At 55.2% G+C, this 20040-nt stretch overlaps 1 protein-coding gene across 1 annotated transcript in view; it reads right to left on the minus strand.

The window, feature by feature from the left end:
- PPARGC1B (PPARG coactivator 1 beta) overlaps positions 1–20040 on the minus strand; it is a 116090-nt gene that overhangs the window by 25274 nt on the left and 70776 nt on the right. Inside the window, exon 2 of the mRNA XM_045284713.1 lies at positions 70–243. Within this exon, the coding sequence (XP_045140648.1) occupies positions 70–243 (174 nt within the window). The remainder of the gene's footprint in view (positions 1–69; positions 244–20040) is intronic.

The following is a 20040-nucleotide window of genomic DNA, read 5'->3' on the forward strand; positions in this document are numbered from 1 at the left end:
GATCCAGGGCCCCAAGAGCTCTGGCGGGTGAGGGGACCTCTTTGCCTGAGCAGAGGGTAGAGGGCGTACCTGGAAGAGCTCCGAGTCGTCGGGGCTGTACTGACTGGGTTCTGTCTCCGAGTTGTCTGGGCCCCACTGCAGCTCCCCGAAGCAGGTGGCCGAGTCAAAGTCAGCGACGTCCAGCTGGGACAGGTCGAGCTCCGGAAGGTCAGCACACAGTTGCTCCTCCCCGGGGCCTCCTCCCTGAAAAGACAGAGAGGTAGGAGGGAAGCAGGTCAAAGCTGAGCCTAGCAAGACCCCACGATGCTAGCTAGAGGCGGGAATTCTGAGCAGCCCATGGCCAAGGCCTGATTTTGCAGCTCAACGAAAGAATGCGAAGCCCGGTGTAGTGGTTCCGCATTGGGCTTCACCTACAAGGTCCGCAGTTTCAATCCACCAGCAGCGCCCGAGGAGAAAGATGGAAATTCGGACTCCCCGAAAGAGTTATCGTCTGGGAAACCCCCAGAGTCAGGTCTCCCCTGTCCTATAGGGTCCCCGTGAGTCTGTTCTCTTCCCTGAGTCAGGCTGCAGTTGTTGAGCCGACCAAGCAGAAGGCGCTCCCACACCAGGCCCTGGTAACACAATGCCTCCACTTCTTCCTCCCTCCTCCTCGCCGCTCCTACACATCCCTCAAAGCACTACCTGGAGAGCACTTCTTCTCCCACCAGAGTTCTGTGGTTGAAAGGCAGGCAGACGCTGCAAACAGAGTTACTAGTTTACAAAACTACCCCCGCCTACATGGGGCAGGGGAAGGTGGGGGAGTGTCTTGAAGACAACAATCCCTCTGGATCAAAAATTAAATAGCAACCAAAATCAAAACACGTCAGCAAGAGTGGCTGACATGACCGAGTGACTGACTGCTATGTTCCAGAGAAGCACCGCCTATGTCCACAGGGGTTCGACAGGAAGAGTCCTGGAAGGGCTGTTTATACTGGCTGCCCTGTAGCTATCACTGACCAGCAAGGCTGGGGGACATCAAACTAGGCTATGACCGAATGCCAGACTAAAAAGAAGGCGTTCTCTCCAAGACCCATGAAACGAACAGCCACATGACCCAATATCACCCCGTGGACCTGCCGGTGTGCAGAGAACAAACAAAATCAAATAACCTGTTTCTCTATGCACAACAGAATGCACGCAATGACAGGGCCAGGCCTGGATGGTTATACAGCCCCCGATAGGGCTCTGGTGGCGTAATGGTTACGAGGTGGGCTGCAATTCGCTTGGTTGGCAGTTCAAAAACACCAGCAGCTCCGAGTTGAGAAAGACGGGGACTTTCACGCTTGGAAACACCTAGAGCCGTGGCTCTCAACCTTTCTAAGGCTGCGGCCCTTTCATACAGTTCATGTTGCGGTGAGCCCCCCAACCATAACATTATTTTCGTTGCTACTTCATCACTACAGTCATTTTGCTACTGTGATGAATCGGGCCATTCGACCCCCAAAGGGGTCGCGACCCACAGGTTGAGAACTGCTGTCTTAGAATATCGGAATCCTGAGGGGGTCACTATGAGTCCGCTTTGAATTCATGGCAGTGAGGAGTGAGGAGGTGGGGGACGACCGAGAGCGGGTGGGTGGGTGAGGTGGCACACAGAAGGGTCCCATTGGAAATCCGGTGACAACATTATTTGAATCAGCGCTTAGCAGCATCAGCACCATGGGAAACCTGTTAGAAATGCAAATTCCCAGGCCCTGCCCCCACGTGTAACAAGCACCAATAGAGGTTGGGAGGATGGGTGGGGAAAAGGATGCTGTGGCGGTAAAGGGGTTTCGTTAGGTGCCCAGGGCTGCCAGACCTGAGTTATACTCCGCACGCACTAGCAGGGAGACCTGGGCTAGCTCTTCCCCTCTCTGAGGCTCAGGGGTCTCATCTGGGAAACGGGAAGCACCGGCGCCCAGCCTGGTGCAGGTGCTGTGAAGGAATCCAGACCTGGGCCTGGGAGTGCGCAGGGAGTGCCCGCCAGCATAAGGGCGGCAGCATCGCCGCCGACAGTGGAGTGAAACTGCCTTTGGGAACAACAAAAATGGGCTATGTGCCACAAGAGAAAGACGCTTTGTCAAGGCCTTTCCTTAATTGTTCCCACTTACTAAACCTCCTAAATTATGAATAAGTGTATATTATTAGCTCAACTTGACACAGGAAAAGAGCTTTTATCCAAATTTGGGTCAAATGTCTTAATTGGTGTCTCACAGGAATCCTGCACACAGAGGCTCTCTCGATGGCCGGTCCCCACCCTGAGGCCAGGCAGCAAGGTGTCCGGCATGATCTCGGTCCCCAGCGACAGCCAGTCCCCCACGACCCCTGCCCAAAGCGCCCTCTCTTCCTCCAACCCATACACTCACCAACCAGGCAGGCTGAGGGGGCAGCAGGCCTCGTGCCTGAGCTAGGGCCAGAGCAACAGACAAAGCCACCACGAGCTAATGGGTCCAGGGCCAACACCGCGTTAGACATGTGAACACACAAAGGAAACGTGTGATTCTGAACCCTGACAGAGACAGTAGTGGTTCTGGGTGCGAGATCCAAGTTCAATGCCTGCCCAGAGCCCCTCAGGTGTGGCCGCCGCCCCCAGGCAGGCTTCAGTGGAGCAAGTTTCTAGCCAGGCGTCCTCAAACTGCAGCCCGCCGAGGACATTTGTCCGGCCCGCCGGGTGTTTTTGCCCCGGTTGTTTTTTCACTTCAAAATAAGATATGTGCAGTGTGCATAGGAATTTGTTCATAGTTTTTTTTAAACTATAGTTCGGCCCTCCAACGGGTCTGAGGGACAGTGAACTGGACCCCTGTTGAAAAAGTTTGAGGACCCCTGTCTAGACTAAGACAGACTAGGAAGAAAGGTGTGGTGGTCTGTTTCTGAAACTCAGCAGGGGTGACCCTATGAACGGCAACGGGCTGCATGGCTGGGACCAGGCAGCATTGCATTCCTCTGCGCAGAGGGCCGGCCCCAGGGGGACACTCTAATCTCTGGAGGGCCTGGTGGAGGGTCTGCAGGTGAGAGGGGCAGAGGCACTGCCACAGGCCCCTGAGTACTATCCACTCCCTCAGCTCCACCCTGCCCAGGGCCCCCACCGCTTCTCACTCCCCAGGGGGGCGCTCCCAGCTGCCTCTTGGAGCTACTTTTCTGAACAGACACCTGCAGGTGTTTCACTAGTCTGAGGTGTTCAGGTGACCCTGAGTACATCGGTCTATGACATTCATGGACAAGTCTCTGCACAGACGTTGGTGCTGGGCCAGGGCAGGCAGCTTGTACTCCACTAGGATGACCTGTTCACGCAGTGGTGACGGCGCTCAGCTGCTAACCAGAACGTTGGAGGTTCAAACCCACCAGCCACTCCCTGGGAGAGTGAAGTGGAAGTCTGCTTCTCAAGTAGTTTACGTCACTGGAAACCCCTCGGGGCACTTCTACTCCTATCGGGTCCCCAGAGGCCAGAATCTCTACGTTGCAGTGGGCTGGGTTTGGGTTAGGTACTAATCTCAGAGCTGGTGGTTAAAACCCACCCAGCAGTACTACCAGGGAGGCCTGGCAATCTGCTTCTGTGAAGATTATGGCCCCCCCACTTCATCCCCCCCCCCAAAAAAAACCCAAACAAACCGGGGGTGGGACACACACTTCTGTTTCGTCAATACCTGTGGCCACCATGGGTCAGAATCTCTTGAGAACTGTGGATTTGGGTAAATCTTTGGGGGCACAGATGCTAGGCCATATAGGGTAAGGTATATGCAAGGTAAATAAATGTAACCTTCCGCAGCCTGCAAATGGTTCTCCAAAGTGGGAGCCCAACCTCCCCAACCCATCGGCAGGATGAGAATTCTCATCGCTCTGTGTCCTCGCCAACACTTGGCACTGTCTGGCATTTAATTTTAGCCTTCCTGGGGAGCACACTCAAGCATGTACCAAATGCCACTGTGAGCCGGGCGTGGTGGGGGAAGCCAACCGACAAGGAGCTAAAAGATCCCCGCACTGCCATGGAGTCGATACCGAGGACCCCACAGGGACCCTGTAGGACCGGGTGAAACTACCTCCTTGAGTTTCCAAGGCTGTAACTCCCCATGGGGGTAGAAAGCCCTGCCTTTCTCCGCAGAACGACTGGTGGGTTTGAACTGCTGGCCTTGAGGATTGCAGCCCAGTGCGTAACCGCTATGCCACCAACAAGGAAGAAAACACCAAGTATTTCATTACTCCTGGCCTAGTAGTGGTTACACATTGGGCTGCTACCCACATGGTTAGCAATTTGACACCATCCGCTGGCCCCTCAGAGAAAGAGGAGGCTTTCTACTCCTGTGAAGACTTACAGTCTTGGAAACACAAAAGGGCCATTCTGTTTTGTTCTAAAGAGTCGCAACAATCTGACTCACAGCGACCTTCGAGAGCTGTCCCTTGCCAGTGAAGAAAACAGCTCCCTGGGAGGATCACAGAGGGTTCCCCTTTAGAAGGGTGTGTCAAGAAAGGGTCCCTGAAAGAGCTGACAGATGAGTCAGGCCCAAAGGGGGAAAAATCAGGTGAGGGAAGAGTGTTCTTAGTAGAGGAACCAGCACAGGTCGAGACCTAACTCCAGAGCCTTTGGGGCAGTCAGTGCGGCTGCAGTTTGGTGAGCGGGGCAGGTGGGAGAAGGTAGTATCAGACAGGCCGTGGGAGCAGGCCAGGTAGGGATTGTAGAGTAGTCGAATTTTACTCCCAAGCGCCATGGTGGGCAGCACAGAGTGGGAAGATGGTTAAGGGGGAGTATGGTGGAGACCCCACTCTGAGACACTCGGGCCCTGCAGAGCAGTCGGGGAGGGTGGGGAGCCGATCACAGGGTGCTGGGCAGCCTGGCCTCCCTGGCCAGCAAGGCCCACAGAGGTAATCAATGTCTCTCTCTCTGGAGAGCCCTCCTCCCTGCTCTGAACTGTCTGTAGAATTTGCTTCTTGGGGCTTTGAAACAACATTTAAACCATCGCTCAGAATCCCAGGGAGGCAGGACCCAGCAGGGCAGTCAGGTAAGTCATGGTGGACAACTTAGGGGACAAAACCCCTTTTCAAGAACCAGAGAAAAACAGTGGAGGCTGCCCTCCCAAAATGCATGTGCGCACGGAAGCAAGGCTGGACATCTACCCCCAGAGACCCAGCTTAAGCACGGCTGATCCACTGGTTTACCCCCTTCTCTTTAGAGGGGTGGAAACAGGCCCAAGGAGGGTGCTGGATATATTCAGGGCCATCCAGTGGGTGTCCTGCCCAGGAAACCATGCCTCCTCTTTTACTGAACACCTATAACATAGGCCTATTGATTACCCATAGCAGACGGATGGACTCAAAGTGGAAAAGCCACAGCCCCAAGGCCTCGTCGATTGGGCCCAGGCCCGCTCTCCAGCTAAGAACCCTTAGGCAGTGCATTATAGTGCTTTCTCCGGCCTTCTTGTGTCTGGAGAGGAGTTTGATGGGGCCACAGGTGACCCAGCCCTCTCTGAAAGGTCTGGACTGAGGCCGGTGCTGTACCAGCCTCCTTCCTCGGTCTAGGGAAGCCCAAGCTCACAGCTTCTACTTCGAGAGGCTCGCTCTATGCCACGGGCCATTGGAAGTGCCCGACAGGCATCCTCTCATTTGACTCTTGGAAGCCCAGGGTAGTGTGCAAACAGTCAATATACGAGGCTGCTGGCACGCAAAGGCTGGAGGTTCAAGTCCACCCACAGGCACTTTGGAAGACAGGCCCGGAGATATACCCCCAAAGCGAGAGCAGCCACCAGGCACAGAGCGCCCTCGTGGAGAGCACAGCTCCCCTCGGACACACACGGAGTCACCCTGAGGTAGGGTCCACTCAGTGGTCACTGGGAAAAGTACCAAGATTGGGATTCCTGGAAGAGCCTGGGGGAGTAGGGAGCACTGTCCTCAGGCCAGCCACCAGGAAACACAGCTGCGACGGGGCGACTTGCAGAGTCCCAGAGTGTGGTGCAGGGCCCAAGCCTAACCCAGTCTCACTCTCCCTACAAAACCTGTGCTTTCCACCTGCCTCCATCGTCCTGCGTCTGCACGTGGGAGAACGCCCACGATCGCTTATTATGGCCATCCCCTCGACAGATGGGGAAACAGCTCAGACAAGGGCTGGGAAAGGCCCCAGTCACACGGCAAGTTGGTGAGGGCAGAGGGGCAGGGCCAAACACCCAGTGCTGTGCTCCTGGCCTCACCACACAACTCTTACCCACCCGCCCCCAAGCCACATCTCTCAGAGCCCACCACACCCACGCCCTCACCACACTCCTCTCAGGTGACGCCAGCACCCACCGCTGTCCTCCAGCCACCAGAGCATCCCCCTCCCCCAGGGTCCCCACCCCCCTGAAGCCAGGGAGATCAATGGCCCTGGCAGTGGATTAATGGGGTTTCGCCCAGACTCCTGTAAGTGGCTTCTTTGGAAGCCTGGGTATCTGGTTGGAAATCGATTCTCTGCTAAAGAAAGAATGAGTCTTCAGAAGAAACGGTGGCTCCACTTTCCTTGCACCACCAGCAAGTCTCGCAGCTTAGCACCTGGTCCAGAGCAGAGCCCACCAGTCGCTGAGCGGTGGAAGCGCAGCGGGCGGGGACAGAGCTCGGGTGCTGGGCCCCTCACACGCCCCCGGGGAAATGAGTATGGGCATGCCCCCTCTCTGGTGCTCCTGTGCTCCTCTGTAACACGAGACTGGACAGGCCCTGTGGGACCCTCGTGCTCAGGGATTTGACGGCACCCTCTGCGTCGGTTGTGTCTGCCTGGGCTTTAGGAAAGACAGGCAGAACTCAGCATTCAATGGACACACGAAGGAATGGAACGAATTCACGAATGAAGCTGCCGAGGGCGAGAGAACAAGGGGTCTCAGAGAAGGCTTTTCAAATGCAGAGAGAAAGGTGGCCCCATATGTCACTAGCACTAATCCTTGGGGAGAAGGATGTAGCGTTCAGAGCCTCCACTTCTCCTGGTGAAGACGGGGAGTGGGGGAGGAGGGGCCATAATAAAAGGACCCTAACACATGGGGTTCTTGTAAAGACACATCACTGGGAGCCTAGCACAGGTCAGACACCCCGTGAATGGGGCTCAAGATTACAGGCACTTCGTGGACAACCGAAGCAGCATCCCCACTGCACCCCTCATGGCTGCCTCCCCAAGTCACAGGAGGGAGCCAGCCCTTAGTGACCCCACTTGACTGGCGGGAAACTGGGGCTCTAGGAGTCCCCGATTGTACTTAACCAAAAGGCTGAGTCCACCTAGAGGTGCCTGGGGAAAAAAGGCCGGTAGTCTACTTTCCAAAAAATCAGCCATAGAGGATGGCCTGGAGCACCGCTCGCCTCTGGCACCAGGAGCAGGGGCGGACGCGGCAGCGGCTGTTTCTATTAGGAGGGCCAGGGCCTGCGTCCTAAACCTGTGGACTCCCCCAGTCCAGTTTTCCTTGGACCTCCTAGATCAACCGCAGGAGCGAGCCCAGCGGTATCACAGCTCCCACCTTCTGTTGTGAAGATCACCAGCCCGGCCACACTGCTCCCCTGGGTCTGCCGGGTGATGGGGTGGGGTGAGGGGTGGTTGGGCCCATCCGATTCTCTTCCTGTCAGTTTGGGCTTGGGCACTCTACGGACTGCCCTGCCCCAGCTGGGCACCTCCTCCTCAGACGAGAAGTCTCCCTTGAAGGCCTGAGGTCACTGTTCCCTTTCAAGTTGCTGTCAGGACTGCTGACCTGCCCTGAGACTTGCCGAGGGTGGGCGGGCACTGCACACCAACAATTACCCGCACCCTCCTCTCTAACCACAGGAGAAGCCGCCACCTGATCTCTGCCCTACTTCATGGGGTTCCAAGTCTTCTCAGCCGAGGCAGTGAGAAGCCCTGGCGTTGGGGTGACGTCAGGACACAGGAAGCCCCACGAAGCCCGTTCGCCCCGCACGCTTGTGTTTCCTCCTCACCCTGCCTGTTGTCTGCCTTGCTTCCCACTCACTCCCCTTCCTTTGGGGGCTCCTCCGACACTCAGTTGACCCCCCCAGCTCTCCAGAGGGAAGCATTGCCTACCACAGAAACCCTTTCGGGACCGAATTACTTTCTGCTGCGATTTTTTTGTTGTTGTTGCAACCATGCAATTACAGGAATGGAAGGCATTTGCAACGGAATGAAAAAAGTTAACTGAAGCACTGAGGATTTCGATATAATTAGTGGGACACATCTGTCCCAAGAGGTCTCTGGTTGGAGGAATGAGGTTGTCTTTTTCTTTCTTCGTGTCCACGCAATTTTACACGCTCCCACCAGATGGCAGCACATTTTAAAAATGCGATCGCAGCTTCCCATTAAACCCTGTCCCAGCATGGAGCCCGTTCTGAGAGAGCCACCCCTATGACTCGGAGGCTGCCAGTCTTTACAGGAGCAGAGAGCTTCTCTCCTCTACAGACCAGCTGGTGGATTTGACCTGCCAGCCTTGTGGTTAATGGGCCTTTGCTTACTTGGCTGTGCCGGCTGGGATCCTTCTGCTAAACCCGAGTGGCAGAAAAAGGCAGGTAGGCACCATGGGCAGGGGGGTGTCAAAGTGGGGGTATGCCAGAAGATTCAGGGGGAAATTCCACTTTTCCACAAACTTTTTGAAAGGGTGAACTTGCGGGGGCAACAGCCAGTTCAAGGTGCAGGGAGGCTGCTGGATGAGGGAGATCAGCTGGTCCCAGGTAACTCAGGAGACGCTGGCCCCTCCCAGCCTCCACCTGGAGAGAACTGTCGGCCAGTGGAGCCAGCTTAGCCAGGCGACGCAGAGAGTTGGAGTCCTGATGGCAGGATTTACACACTTAGATCCAGCTGCACCTGAAGCCAGTCTCTTACTACAAGCCGCTGCCTGCGAGCAATTCCTTTTCTAGGTCCTATGCCAGTTGGAGTTTCTGTCCATGGAAAAGTCACGATGGACTCATTTCCCTACATGAAAATAAAAACCGGATCTCCCCACTCTTCCCCAATTTAGGAAAGAGCTCCCAGGGAGGCTTCTAGGAGAGCAGATGGAACCACGGATCCCGTCCCCACAGAAACACCATATAACCTCATCGGAAATGAGATGGGAAGCCAGGAACACAAAGCCACAACACTGTGGGAAGGATCAGAAGGGAGCGCAGGTGGACACCGGCACGTCCACGCACGTGTCCTGGTGGTGGGCTCAGGCTAGTGTCCACCCCAGAAGAAGGATACACAAAATGCAGTGCAGACCGACCTGGGAGTGTTACCCGGCTGTGTGGAAAATGAGGCGGGGAAATGGAATGCCGAGTGGAGAAAAAAAAAATCCAAACCCATCACCAGCCGGCTGATTCCAACTCAGGCAACAAGCACTACATGGGGGTGCTGAGCCTGGAGGGACGGCCCCATCCTCCGCTCGTGGCCCTGTGGTTAGCGGTCCAACACTTAGCCACGCACCACCAGGACACCGAGTGGAACAAAGTCCGTGACAGAAGGGCAAACACCGAGTGCTAGTATAGGCCAGTGTGTGGAGACAAAGGGCTATTAGTGGTGACCACAGGCGAGAGCCGGGGCTAGGAGAAAGGACTTCTCAGGGGACGCTGAGCGTCTGTACGGACGACGGGACGTTGGGAACGGGAGGGTCATGACCAAGGTACTTCATGTCACACACCTGCTCGTGTAAAACATGTCCAAGTATTTTGTTGATGTGTTTTTACCACAACTTAAAAAAAGAAGGATGGGCACCCGGTTTGGGTGACAAGTCTACCTTCTCAATTCAATGGCATGAACCCTCACACTAGACATTTGGGGGTGCTGGTACAGTAAGCGTGGTCCGTGCGGGGTGCAGGAAAAGTGATATGGGATTTAAACCGAATGGTCCGCCAGCCGAGCGCTGGCCCAAAGGAACGCGTGTGCCGCAGGCACGTCTCTGACTAAGTTAAAAAACACCATCCCAGTTCATGCTTGGCGGTGTGTGCCTTGACTTGGTTCAGGGAGGAACCCCCCCACCCCCACCCCCACCCCCGCTTGCCCCCAGCAGAGCTGCAGCAGCAGTAAGGTATCAGTGGAATTCTCGCCTTCTGGCGGGACTAGGTTTGACTCCCAGCTAGGTGACCCGGCAGCTACCACCTGGCTGTCAGTGGAGGCCTGCGTGTTGCCACGGTGCTGAAGAGGCCCCCGCAGAGCTCCTCGCAGAGCTGAGAACGGAAAGCCTGGCGATCTTATGCTGCAAACCCTGGGCCTGTTGCGCACGAGGCCCCGCGAGCCGACTCCATGGTAGCGCCCCACAACAAACACCCGGGCTTGGATGCCAGCCTGCACGGTCCTCGCTGCGCACAACAGAGCAGAGGAATACTTGGGGAGCCTCCTGAGGAATATTTGGGGAGATCAATCCTGTATTTTACAGACGAGGAAACGGAGGCTTGGACATGGGGAACAGGAGTCATTCAAGACCCAGCAGCCAGTTTCCGGGCTGGGTTGGGACACAAGCTGGGCTCTCCATCTCGCCTGTCCAAAGCTCTTCCCCAAAAGGACAGGCCACTTCCTCAACAGCTGTGACCCCCACGCCAACAAATCTTGGTTAAAGCCTCCCTTCTTTAAGCGTAAAGACCCCTGGGGCAGATATAGCTCTCTCTTAGCCATTTCCTGTCCCATTCCCTGCTGCTGCCTAAAGCAAGCCCCAGCCCAGGGCTCTGGAAAGCCCCCGGCTGCTGTGGTGGGTGGAATGGGCTCCACAGACCCCGGCAGCTGTCAGGATTTGGTGGCAGCAGGTACACGGCGACCTGGCATCCAGGAAGGTTGTCTGCTTCTGTTTTTAAACTACAGAGGGTTGAAGTATCTTCTGTGACAGGGGAGCACAGGATTTCAGGGCCTGGCAAGACACCCATTGTGTTTGCCTGCAAGAGCAGTCACTTTTATGCACTTGAATTCAAGGGCCTCTTGAGTCCCAATGAGTGTGGCAGGAGAAGCGCCTTGCAGGCTCCCAAACGGTGTGCAGGTATACGGTATGTGTCGGTATACGTGTGTAAGACACGCACAAGCACACCTGACTCAGGCTCAGCGCGTGCCAGTCCCAGGGACTCCTGCACGGTCCGCCTCTCCAGAGAGCAGCCTCCCTCCTGCAGGTGCTCTGCGACTTGGGTTTCCACCGTGGGGCCTCTGGGCTGCCCGTCTCAGCAGGGCTGCGCCCTTCTTATCAGCCTCACCTCGGATTATATGTCCCTCCTCAGACAGGTATTCCCTGGCCACGGTGTCCATCCGCCCCCCCCCCTCTCTAGCTCTCTCCTCAGTTAGGGGTTCCCCCTATTTTAAAACTGATCTACTTGCTTTTTGCTGCCAAGAGAGGCCTAGGAAACGACGCTTCTGTGGTTGGAAGTGACCGCCAGCCCCTCGGGAGAAAGACGCGGCGGCCTACTCCTGCGACGGCGGGGCCATTGCACTGTGTCCTGCAGGGCTACTACCACTGCCCTCACCCCACCCACAAAATATCCTGCGTGGCCAAGGCTGAGGTCGGCGACTGTGGTTCTAATCTCATTTGGAAACGGGTTGCTTGTGATATTAATGAGGCAGGATCAGTGCTGGTGGGTCTGGAGTCGACAACGCCTTCTGAGATATATAAACGATCTAACAAGTGCGCAGAGCAGAGACAGGGGACATGAGAGGCGGAGCCACATGGAGCTCACCCAGGAGCAGACACTCAGACAAGGACCTCCCTCCAGAGCCCAGAGAGAATGGGGGGAGAGAGAGAGCCTTCCCCTGGAGCCTGCACCCCGAGCCCCGACTCTCAGCCTCCTGAGCTGTAAGAGAATGAATAAATGTCCAGCTGTCTGTGCCAGCCCCTGTGGTGTGTGTGTGAGAGGGGCCTGGACACCTGACAGTCCCAATGACAACAACAGCTCTGTTGCCAGCCCTTCAAGAGCCGGGGCTACATCTGTCAGATTTCCTGCTGCAGCCCACTCCACCCCACCCCACCCCAGAGGAACATGATGCCTGGCACCTCGGTAAAGATGCGTCCAGCAACTTGGAAAAGGAGGCTGGGAATGGCCGCACAACTCGAAGGCTGCCGCCACCGAGTGGTACCTGCTGGGGCGCCGGCCCGTCATGTGCATTTTCCACAACAGCCGAGAGGTGCCTCCAGCGCATCAGAGGAGGCTAAAAAATGTGAGTGCCTGCATGCTATCTGTCAAGGGCTGTGCACCAGAGCCAGAGGACTCGACAGGTGCGTCTTTCCACACAGCCACGGCTGGCTGGTGGGGAGGCAAAGCTGCCCAGAGCGCTTTTGTGTGCATGGTTCCAGGCCCATCTGCAAGGCCAGGCAAGAAGATCTATGATCGTGAAAACCACCCGACATCAACTCGCACCTCAGCTGCATCCCCTCAACCCTCCTGAGAGCAACGTTCCGCCCTTCGCTGAAGGGCAGGTGCAAACACAGACGGTGGGGATCAGATGCCACACTCAGAGGCTCGCTTGACACTCTGAGGAGTGTGGGAAGGTCTTGGTACACGAGGACCTCCGGAGGGAGAGGGAGAGAGAGAGAGAGGAAAGAGACCATCCCACTAGTGCACAGGTGTGGGTAGGTGGAGTCAGGACCCTGGGTAGCAGGAAGGCGAGAGGTACCCTGAATATAGAGGTCCCCTATTCAGGTCCTAAAGGCCACAGTAATCAGATAAGCCACATTTGAATGCAGTATTTAAAGTATACATAAAAAGTAATGTGAAAACTCCATGATGAATAAAATATCAAAATTAAAGACCAGTAGTCCCGATTTTCCCTTTTGTCCCTGCACCCTACACGGCTTTGCAAGCCGCATTATGGGGTCTGCCTTTATTTAAAATCTTGAAATTTAATCCAGCGTAGATTTTTGCATTGATTGGTTTACAAGTAAAAACAAGGCCCGGCCTTAAAATAGGATTGTCTTGGTCACTGGGTGATTTTGCATCCCTGCCCCCTAGGGTGCACCCGAGGTGAGTGCCCCCAGTCTCAGTCCTGGGGACCAGGTGAGTCAAGGTGAGCGGGCTGACCCTGAAGGTGATGAGAATGGAAACCCTGGCCCACGGCCCTGTGGGGCCTCAGTTCCCACATCTCTACAACGGGCCCTGGCCAGCAGGGTATTCTGGGTGAGTGCCCACGTGTGGGAACCGTCATTGTCTTTTTCTGAAAGATAGTGAGAATGGGACCCATTTTGAGGTGAATTGTAAAGGAATTGTTGTATTTACAGAGAAGAGGGTTTATTAGATGAACAGCTTTTACTTTTTAAAAAAATGGAGCCTCAGAGCAGAGCCTGAGGGGGTCCCACTCACACCCCAATCACCTGCCCTCAGTTCCCGTTCCTGACCCCAAGGAGCGCCAGGAGCCCAGACAGCCCGGGGAGGACCCCCTGCCAGTCGAGTCCATGTGAGCGGGCAGAGTGCTCCCTCCTCACACTGTGGGGTGCTCACAGAGCCTGAAGAGACTGGGCGGTGAGGAGCACTGGTGTGAGTCGCCACCCTCGCTCACAGGCAGGTGGGTTAAAAACGCTTGGCGCATGCCACCTGGAGGTGCTCTGGCGTGTCCTAGGATGCCCAGGCTCTTTGGTTAGGTTTCTCTGCCTCCTCCCTGGCTCATGCAGGGGTGAGGGGGCTGGGCTGAGCAGCCCTCCTGCCATTCACACGGTTAAAAATAACCCGGGAGCAGAAAGAGGGTCCTGGCAGGAGAGTGAAGGTCAGGCAGCCCCTTCCTGGCACTTAAAGAAATGTCATGCTCCACGGGCCACCGCGGTGCCGGAGAGATGGCAGCCCTGCTGCCGTGCCAAGGGGTGCGTGGGCAGCAGTTCCTCCAGGGCGGGCAGCCTGGATGGGTTCTGAGCAGGGAAGGCCACATCAGATGGAGGGGCAGTGGGGAGCTAAGGGTCCCCTCTTCCCAGTGGCTGGAGGGCGGAGGCCAAGGTCGGCTCCCAGGCCAGGGATCAGCCACCAACATGGCACCCCAGTCCCAACCCCAGCTTGTCAGCCAGTCCACGAGCAGGCTGCCGGAGAGGTGACTCAGCACTGCTCCACTGGCCCTGCTGCTGCTCGGGGTGGGAGCCTGGCAAGGCCTCGCAGCCCATCTGCTCCCGTGGTTCTCACGCTGGCATCCCCGGGGAAGCCCCTTCCAGATTCCTGCCCCCACAGCCCCCGCTGTGGTCCAGCGCTTTGAAGCGGGAGGGATTATGTGCGAGCTCATTAGACTGTCCCTTTGTATTAACCAAAACCAAACCACGACAACCCATCACATGCCTATTTCAGTCAACCCACCAGTGGGCGCTTGGCAAAACCCAGATAGAGAAGAGGCTGCATTTCTATGGCTTTCCTACTTACTTAAGATGCGGTCATCGGAACCGCTCTCTCCATACGCACACGCTACTCAGGCACACGGCATGCTCCATGGGCGAGGTAAGGGCTTGACAAGGTTCATCTGACTCCATGCATGTCCCCCGAGCACAGTCTAGAGCAGTCAGTGGGTCTCAACCTTCCTGATGTCGAGACCCTCATGTTGAGGTGACCCCCCCCAACCATAACATTATTTTCGTTGCTACTTCCAACCCCTGTGAAAGGGTCATTCGACCCCCAAAGGGGTGGCGACCCACAGGTGGAGAAGCGCTGGTCGAGTGCAAGCAGCCCCTCTCCAAAGAGATGGCGCCTCGCAGCAGTGGCAAGGCGGGTGTGCCTGGTGTAAGGATAAGAGCCCAAGGCTCAGAGAGGAAGCAGGACTTTGCTGAGCAGCAATCTGAATGCTGAGCCAAGTCTGAAACTCCTTTTTACCACAGCGCCTAACACCGTAGGGCAGCACCTCCCAACCTGTGGGTCATGACCCCTTTGGCGGCGTCGAACTACCCTTTCACAGGGGTTGCCTAAGACTATCTGAAAACACGTTTTTCCACCACTCCTCTATCCGTCTCCAGGCGGGTCCACCCACATGCAGATACGCCGACATGCAAGTACCCGGCGTGAAGACTGTTACCCATGCTACACCATGCTTCAAGACAACATTTCATTTATTTGTAATTAGAAATAAATATTTCACAATATATAATTACGTATTGTTTTGTGATTCATCACTATGCTTTAATTATGTTCAATTTGTAACAATGGAAATACAACCTGCATATCAGATGTTTACATGACAACTCATAGCAGTCACAAAATTAGTTATGAAGAGCAACGAAAATAATGTTATGTTTGGGGAGGTCCCCACACCATGAGGAACTGTAGGAAAGGGTCACGGCATGAGGAAGGGTGAGACCCACTGCCGTAGGGGGATGTTCTTCTCCTTACTCTCTGCCCGTTTCTGTTAGACTCTGAAATAACAGGGAGGGAGGGAGTTCTGAACTCGCTGTTGGTGCTGGTCTGAGCCTTCCAGGCTCCGGGAGTCCAGTAAACAAATCACTAGTCTCCATTCCGGCAGAGAAATCTAGGCATCTGAGAGGGACGGGGCTCACCCAGCACCACCAACAAGCTGGCGGCAAAGGCCAGGGAGAGCCTGCGTGTCCTGCTTAAAACCCTTCCTCACTTTTCCCTGCCCTCAACACAAACCCCAAGTCTTCCCCAGGCCAGGGCAGCCAGGAAGCCTCCTCCTTACCCCCACCCTTGCCCTAGCACCCTCCCCACAGCGCAGTCATAAGGAACTTCTTTCTTTACGGGAACAAAACACTCTTGGCCTGGGCTCTCCACCTGGGACGTTCCCAGCACACACACACCCCTGCCTCTCACGTCGTATCCACAGCACCCGCCAGAATGTATGCAGCAGGGAGGGCAGGGGCCTGCACTTACTGGCGGCATTCCTGCACCTGCACAGGGCCTGGACAAAGTCAGTGCTGGGGGAACTTGGCTGTGTGGGGTGCCCCACCAGGAGCTACCCTGTGTTCTGCATGCTCACGCCCCTCTACTAGGGGTTGGGAGAAGGGGGGTGGGGGTTCCTTTCTTGCCTTTATTCTCACATGGAAACTCCCGCCTTGTCTTTCCCAGTGGGTTAGATGATGAGAAGCCCAGACTCCCAGGCTCCCAGATAAAGCTGGTGGGAAATAGACTCTTTGGTCCCAGCAGGCCCTGCCTGTGCAGTCATGTGATCGGGCGTGTGGCCATGGCAGCCTGCACGGGGCCTGCTCGCTGGACTCCTCACCTCAAGGCCCGGCCTTGCCTTCACAAGTGACCCACCATCAGATCATTCGGCCCCCTTGCCATTTTTCCAATAGGGAAGGTCCCAGAATGCAGCGACGCTGCCTGTCTGTCCGGTGTACTGCTGGCCTAGACCAGGCCTGGACTCTGAGAGGGAGCCCTCTGGTTGAGCATCACCCACATCTGGTGGGAAACCGGCAGGGGTGGGAGCCTTTGTGTGCAGCACTGAGACTTTAGAGGGATCCCCTTCCCTGTCCATAGCAGCACACTCACATGAGAGGGTGGGCTCCGCTTTACCCACCCCACTAGGACTGGGGGCCTGGGGATTCTGTCCTATAAGCTAGTCAACCTTGGAGTGGCTCTGCTTGTGACAAGACAACTCTTTCAGATGGAGAGGGGAAGGGACTATCCCAAGGTCACATGGCAAATTAAAGCAAGAACCAGGATTAGGCTCAGGCTCCTCAGGCTCCTAGGTGAACCCTCCCCTTCGCTGAACTTGTGTGGCATCCTGGCCACGGTCTTTGAGCTCCTTCTGTACCCCAGACACTCTGCAAAGCACTTCTCTCTTATCCTCAGTTGAGCAGTTAGGGGGTGCTGGGACTGATGGACCCCATGGTCCTGAGAGAGGTGAAGGATCACCCAGCTCAGTCCACTGGATGTGGGGTCACGACTCTGAATGTTCCTGGTCACTGCATTGGGAACTTGGGCGTATCCCTATGCTTCTCTGAGCCTCCATTTCCCCATATCCCGACATCGGTCATCTTTGGACACCACGATCAGTCCTCAGGGGCCCTGGGGCACACCGGGAACGCCTCACGTGTCTTTCAGCAAGGCTTACCAGGGCAAAGCGGGGAGGCAGGCTTTGTCAAGAGGGGGCATTGCAGGTGACCTGCCAGCTTCTCGCCACTGGGGTGTGGCCCTCAGGCCAGCACGAGTCTCCATCCAGACTTTCCGAGGGAACCCTAGACCTCCAGAACCAGAATCCCCATGTGCACATGCCACCCCCCCACCCCCACCCCAAGTGGTTTCTATGCACAGGTACGTTTAGGAGCCAAGCCATTGAAGATCAGCACGTGATCTCGGGTCCAACATGGAATGCCTGGCCCCTCCAGGTCTCTGCTGAACAGACGCGAGGTGCACACCTCCCAGGAGGGTGGGGAGCCCGACGCCAGCAGCCCGAATCACCCGATCCTTTCCTTCCTGAAGAGCCAGGAGGAGGAAGGCCTCTCTCTCCCTTCCAGACCCTGCCTGCACACCTGGAAGGCGAGGAGAAGACCTCCTGGGGTGGGAGCTGAGGGAGGGGGAGAGGAAACAAAGATAGATGCAAACTAAACACAAGCCACGGAATCCCCAGGAGACAGGCGGCACGCGAAATGCACAAACGGCCTTGGGAACCAAGAGCCTGCGCCGCCAGAGCCAGGGGCCTGGGAGGGACAAGGAGCAGGGACCACACAGCGGTGTCACCTCAGGCCAAATATGACCGGGCCTTTCCGGGTGGGCTCCGAACATGTTCTCGGTGGCCAGGGCAGCCACCACACTGAGGGTCTACCGGAGCTGCAGGCCAGGCCCCGAAGACCCAGAACCAGGGGGCCGTCACCCAGAGGAACTAGACAGTCGAGGGCTGAGCTGAGTGAGTCTGGCCAATGGATTTAACCTCTCTCAGGACAATGGGGAGGAGCCCTGGTGGCCCAATGGGTTACCCATTGGACTGCTTACCACAGTCAGCAGTTCAAAACCATCAGCTGCTCCTCAGGAGAAAGATGAGGTTTTTGGGGTGGGGAATTTAAAAAAAAAGGGGGGGGGGCATAAAAAGAAAAAGATGAGGTTTTCTATGCTATAGAAACTGTAGAGCATTCATCTATGACCACTAACCCCCATTGTTTGTGCAGATAGGGTCCAGTCACGTACGGGTTTATTCTGTGAATCATCCAGATATGTAGTTACCTCCACTTGTCCAATCTCCCTCTCTCAACAGTGTTTTAAAATTACTATCATTGGCTAATCAATGACACTACACAGAAGGTCCTTATGCTCCAGGGAGATGATCGATAAAGTTCTCTACCATAAATTAACAAGGCTGTGTCTAAGGACAGTTGGAGAAAGATAAAAAACAGATTCAGGAGTGGATTTGGGGCTCACAATCCTAGCTCCAAGCTGGGAACAATTAGTTCTTATGACATGTTTGATACTCACCCTCAGGAAGGAAACACAGAAGAGATGGGTGCTATAGCCAAGTGTGGTGAAGAAATTAGATGGTGCCTGGCTGTCAGATAGATAGTGTCAGGCGTCTTAAAGGCTTGTTTCCAAGCAGCCATCTAAGTGAGATGTCAACTATGCCCAAATAGAACAACACACCAATATCCGTGATCCAATGATTGTAATTTATATAATCCAACTCCAAGGAGGGAATAGCATCAGAGTTTAAAATGTGAGATGCTAGTGTGCAGAAGGCTATGGATGACAGTGGAAGCCCAAAATACACTTTCAGTGTTTACGCAGGGAATAAGCGTTCGGTGATTCCCCTCCAACCATAACTGAGGGATAGGAATATTCTGCTCATCCCCAGAGTATCGGTGAGACGGCTCCAGTAGGTTAAAGTGATACATCTGACTTGAATGTTTAAAACTTTGTCACTTATCTCCCTTCTGATACACTTTGTACTTGATCTAGATTCTAATATTCCCTGGGTTTGTTTTTCCTATTGGTGTTTGTTTCTGTTGTCTCGTGTCATTGTTGGTAGCCTCCTTGTCTCTATTTTCTGCTGTTCTGTGTTTTCTGGTCTATGAAACCCAGGATAGGGGAATCCACAGAGACAACAATTAGAATAAGGTTGCCTGGAGTTCTGGTGGGGGAGGCAGGTGGAGGGAGACCTGATATCAAGGAGTTTGAGAAGGAAGAAAATGGTTTGGAGCTGATGGTGGTAGTGATTGTACAACACCGCCTAATGTGGTTGAACTGTGGAATGGTATGCTCTCTGGTAAATCATTTGCTACTGATAAAATGATTTTGGTGGGGGGAGCAGAAAGAAATTCAGGATCTGTATATCTATCGAGACAGGAACTGGATTAGTGGTTTCTTGGGGGGGTGGCAGAGGAGGCTGGGGAATTGGGAGCTAATAACAATGAGTGTCAGAAGGAAGAAAAAGCCTGAAAATGGACTGTGGTAATGATTGCACAACTTTAAAAAAATATGACAGAACTATTGACTTTTATGATAAGTGAATTATATGTCAATTAAACTGATAATAAAGAGAAAGTTCGTCTCGATACCCACCAGGGCAGTTGTGGTCTGCCCTATGTGGCCAGTCTGAGTCAGAATGGGCCGAATAGCAGTGAGTCGGAACAGTGGAGACACTCACGGCTCAGCACGCCCTTCTTAGACGTGCTCTGCAGGGTGTCTGTGCGCAGTGAGGGCTCAGGAGAGAGGCGAACGTGGCACACACGTTCTGAAGCAAGGCTTCGGTTCCACGTTCCACGTTTCACGTCACTCGTTCTGCTTCAGTCCCCCTCCCCCACCCCAGGATATACGGAATCACAATCGATGGCAGGTATCCCTGAGAATCCCTGGGGCTTGGATGGGGTGCATCTGAGTGGAACTGCAAACTCTCCACAGGGGCCCTGAACCGCGACTGAAGCCCTATGCTGAAGCAATTGCTGAAACAGTTGCAGCCTCTCTGGGCTGCTGGGCTGTCGGCAGCTTCCTCACCAACCTCCCCCTGGGTTAACCCCTCCCTCAGTCCACTCCACCATGGACCAGCACTGTGGTGACAGCCCTGGCCTCTAACTGGCCCTCTCCCATCTGCTGGACATAGACCACCCGCAGCCATCCCCCCTCAAGGCACAAAACAGCCCCTACCTGACTCCCATGACTCCTGGCTAGAGACCGACGTTGATCCTTGGCTAGTCAAGTCACCCCTACCCCTGCCTCTCAACGCTGCGGGATTTCTTCCATCCTCAGCCCCCCCCC

Source organism: Echinops telfairi, unplaced genomic scaffold (genome assembly GCF_000313985.2).
Source record: "Echinops telfairi isolate 266 unplaced genomic scaffold, ASM31398v2 ScPeMD7_7469;HRSCAF=8507_0, whole genome shotgun sequence".
NCBI lineage: Eukaryota > Metazoa > Chordata > Mammalia > Afrosoricida > Tenrecidae > Echinops > Echinops telfairi.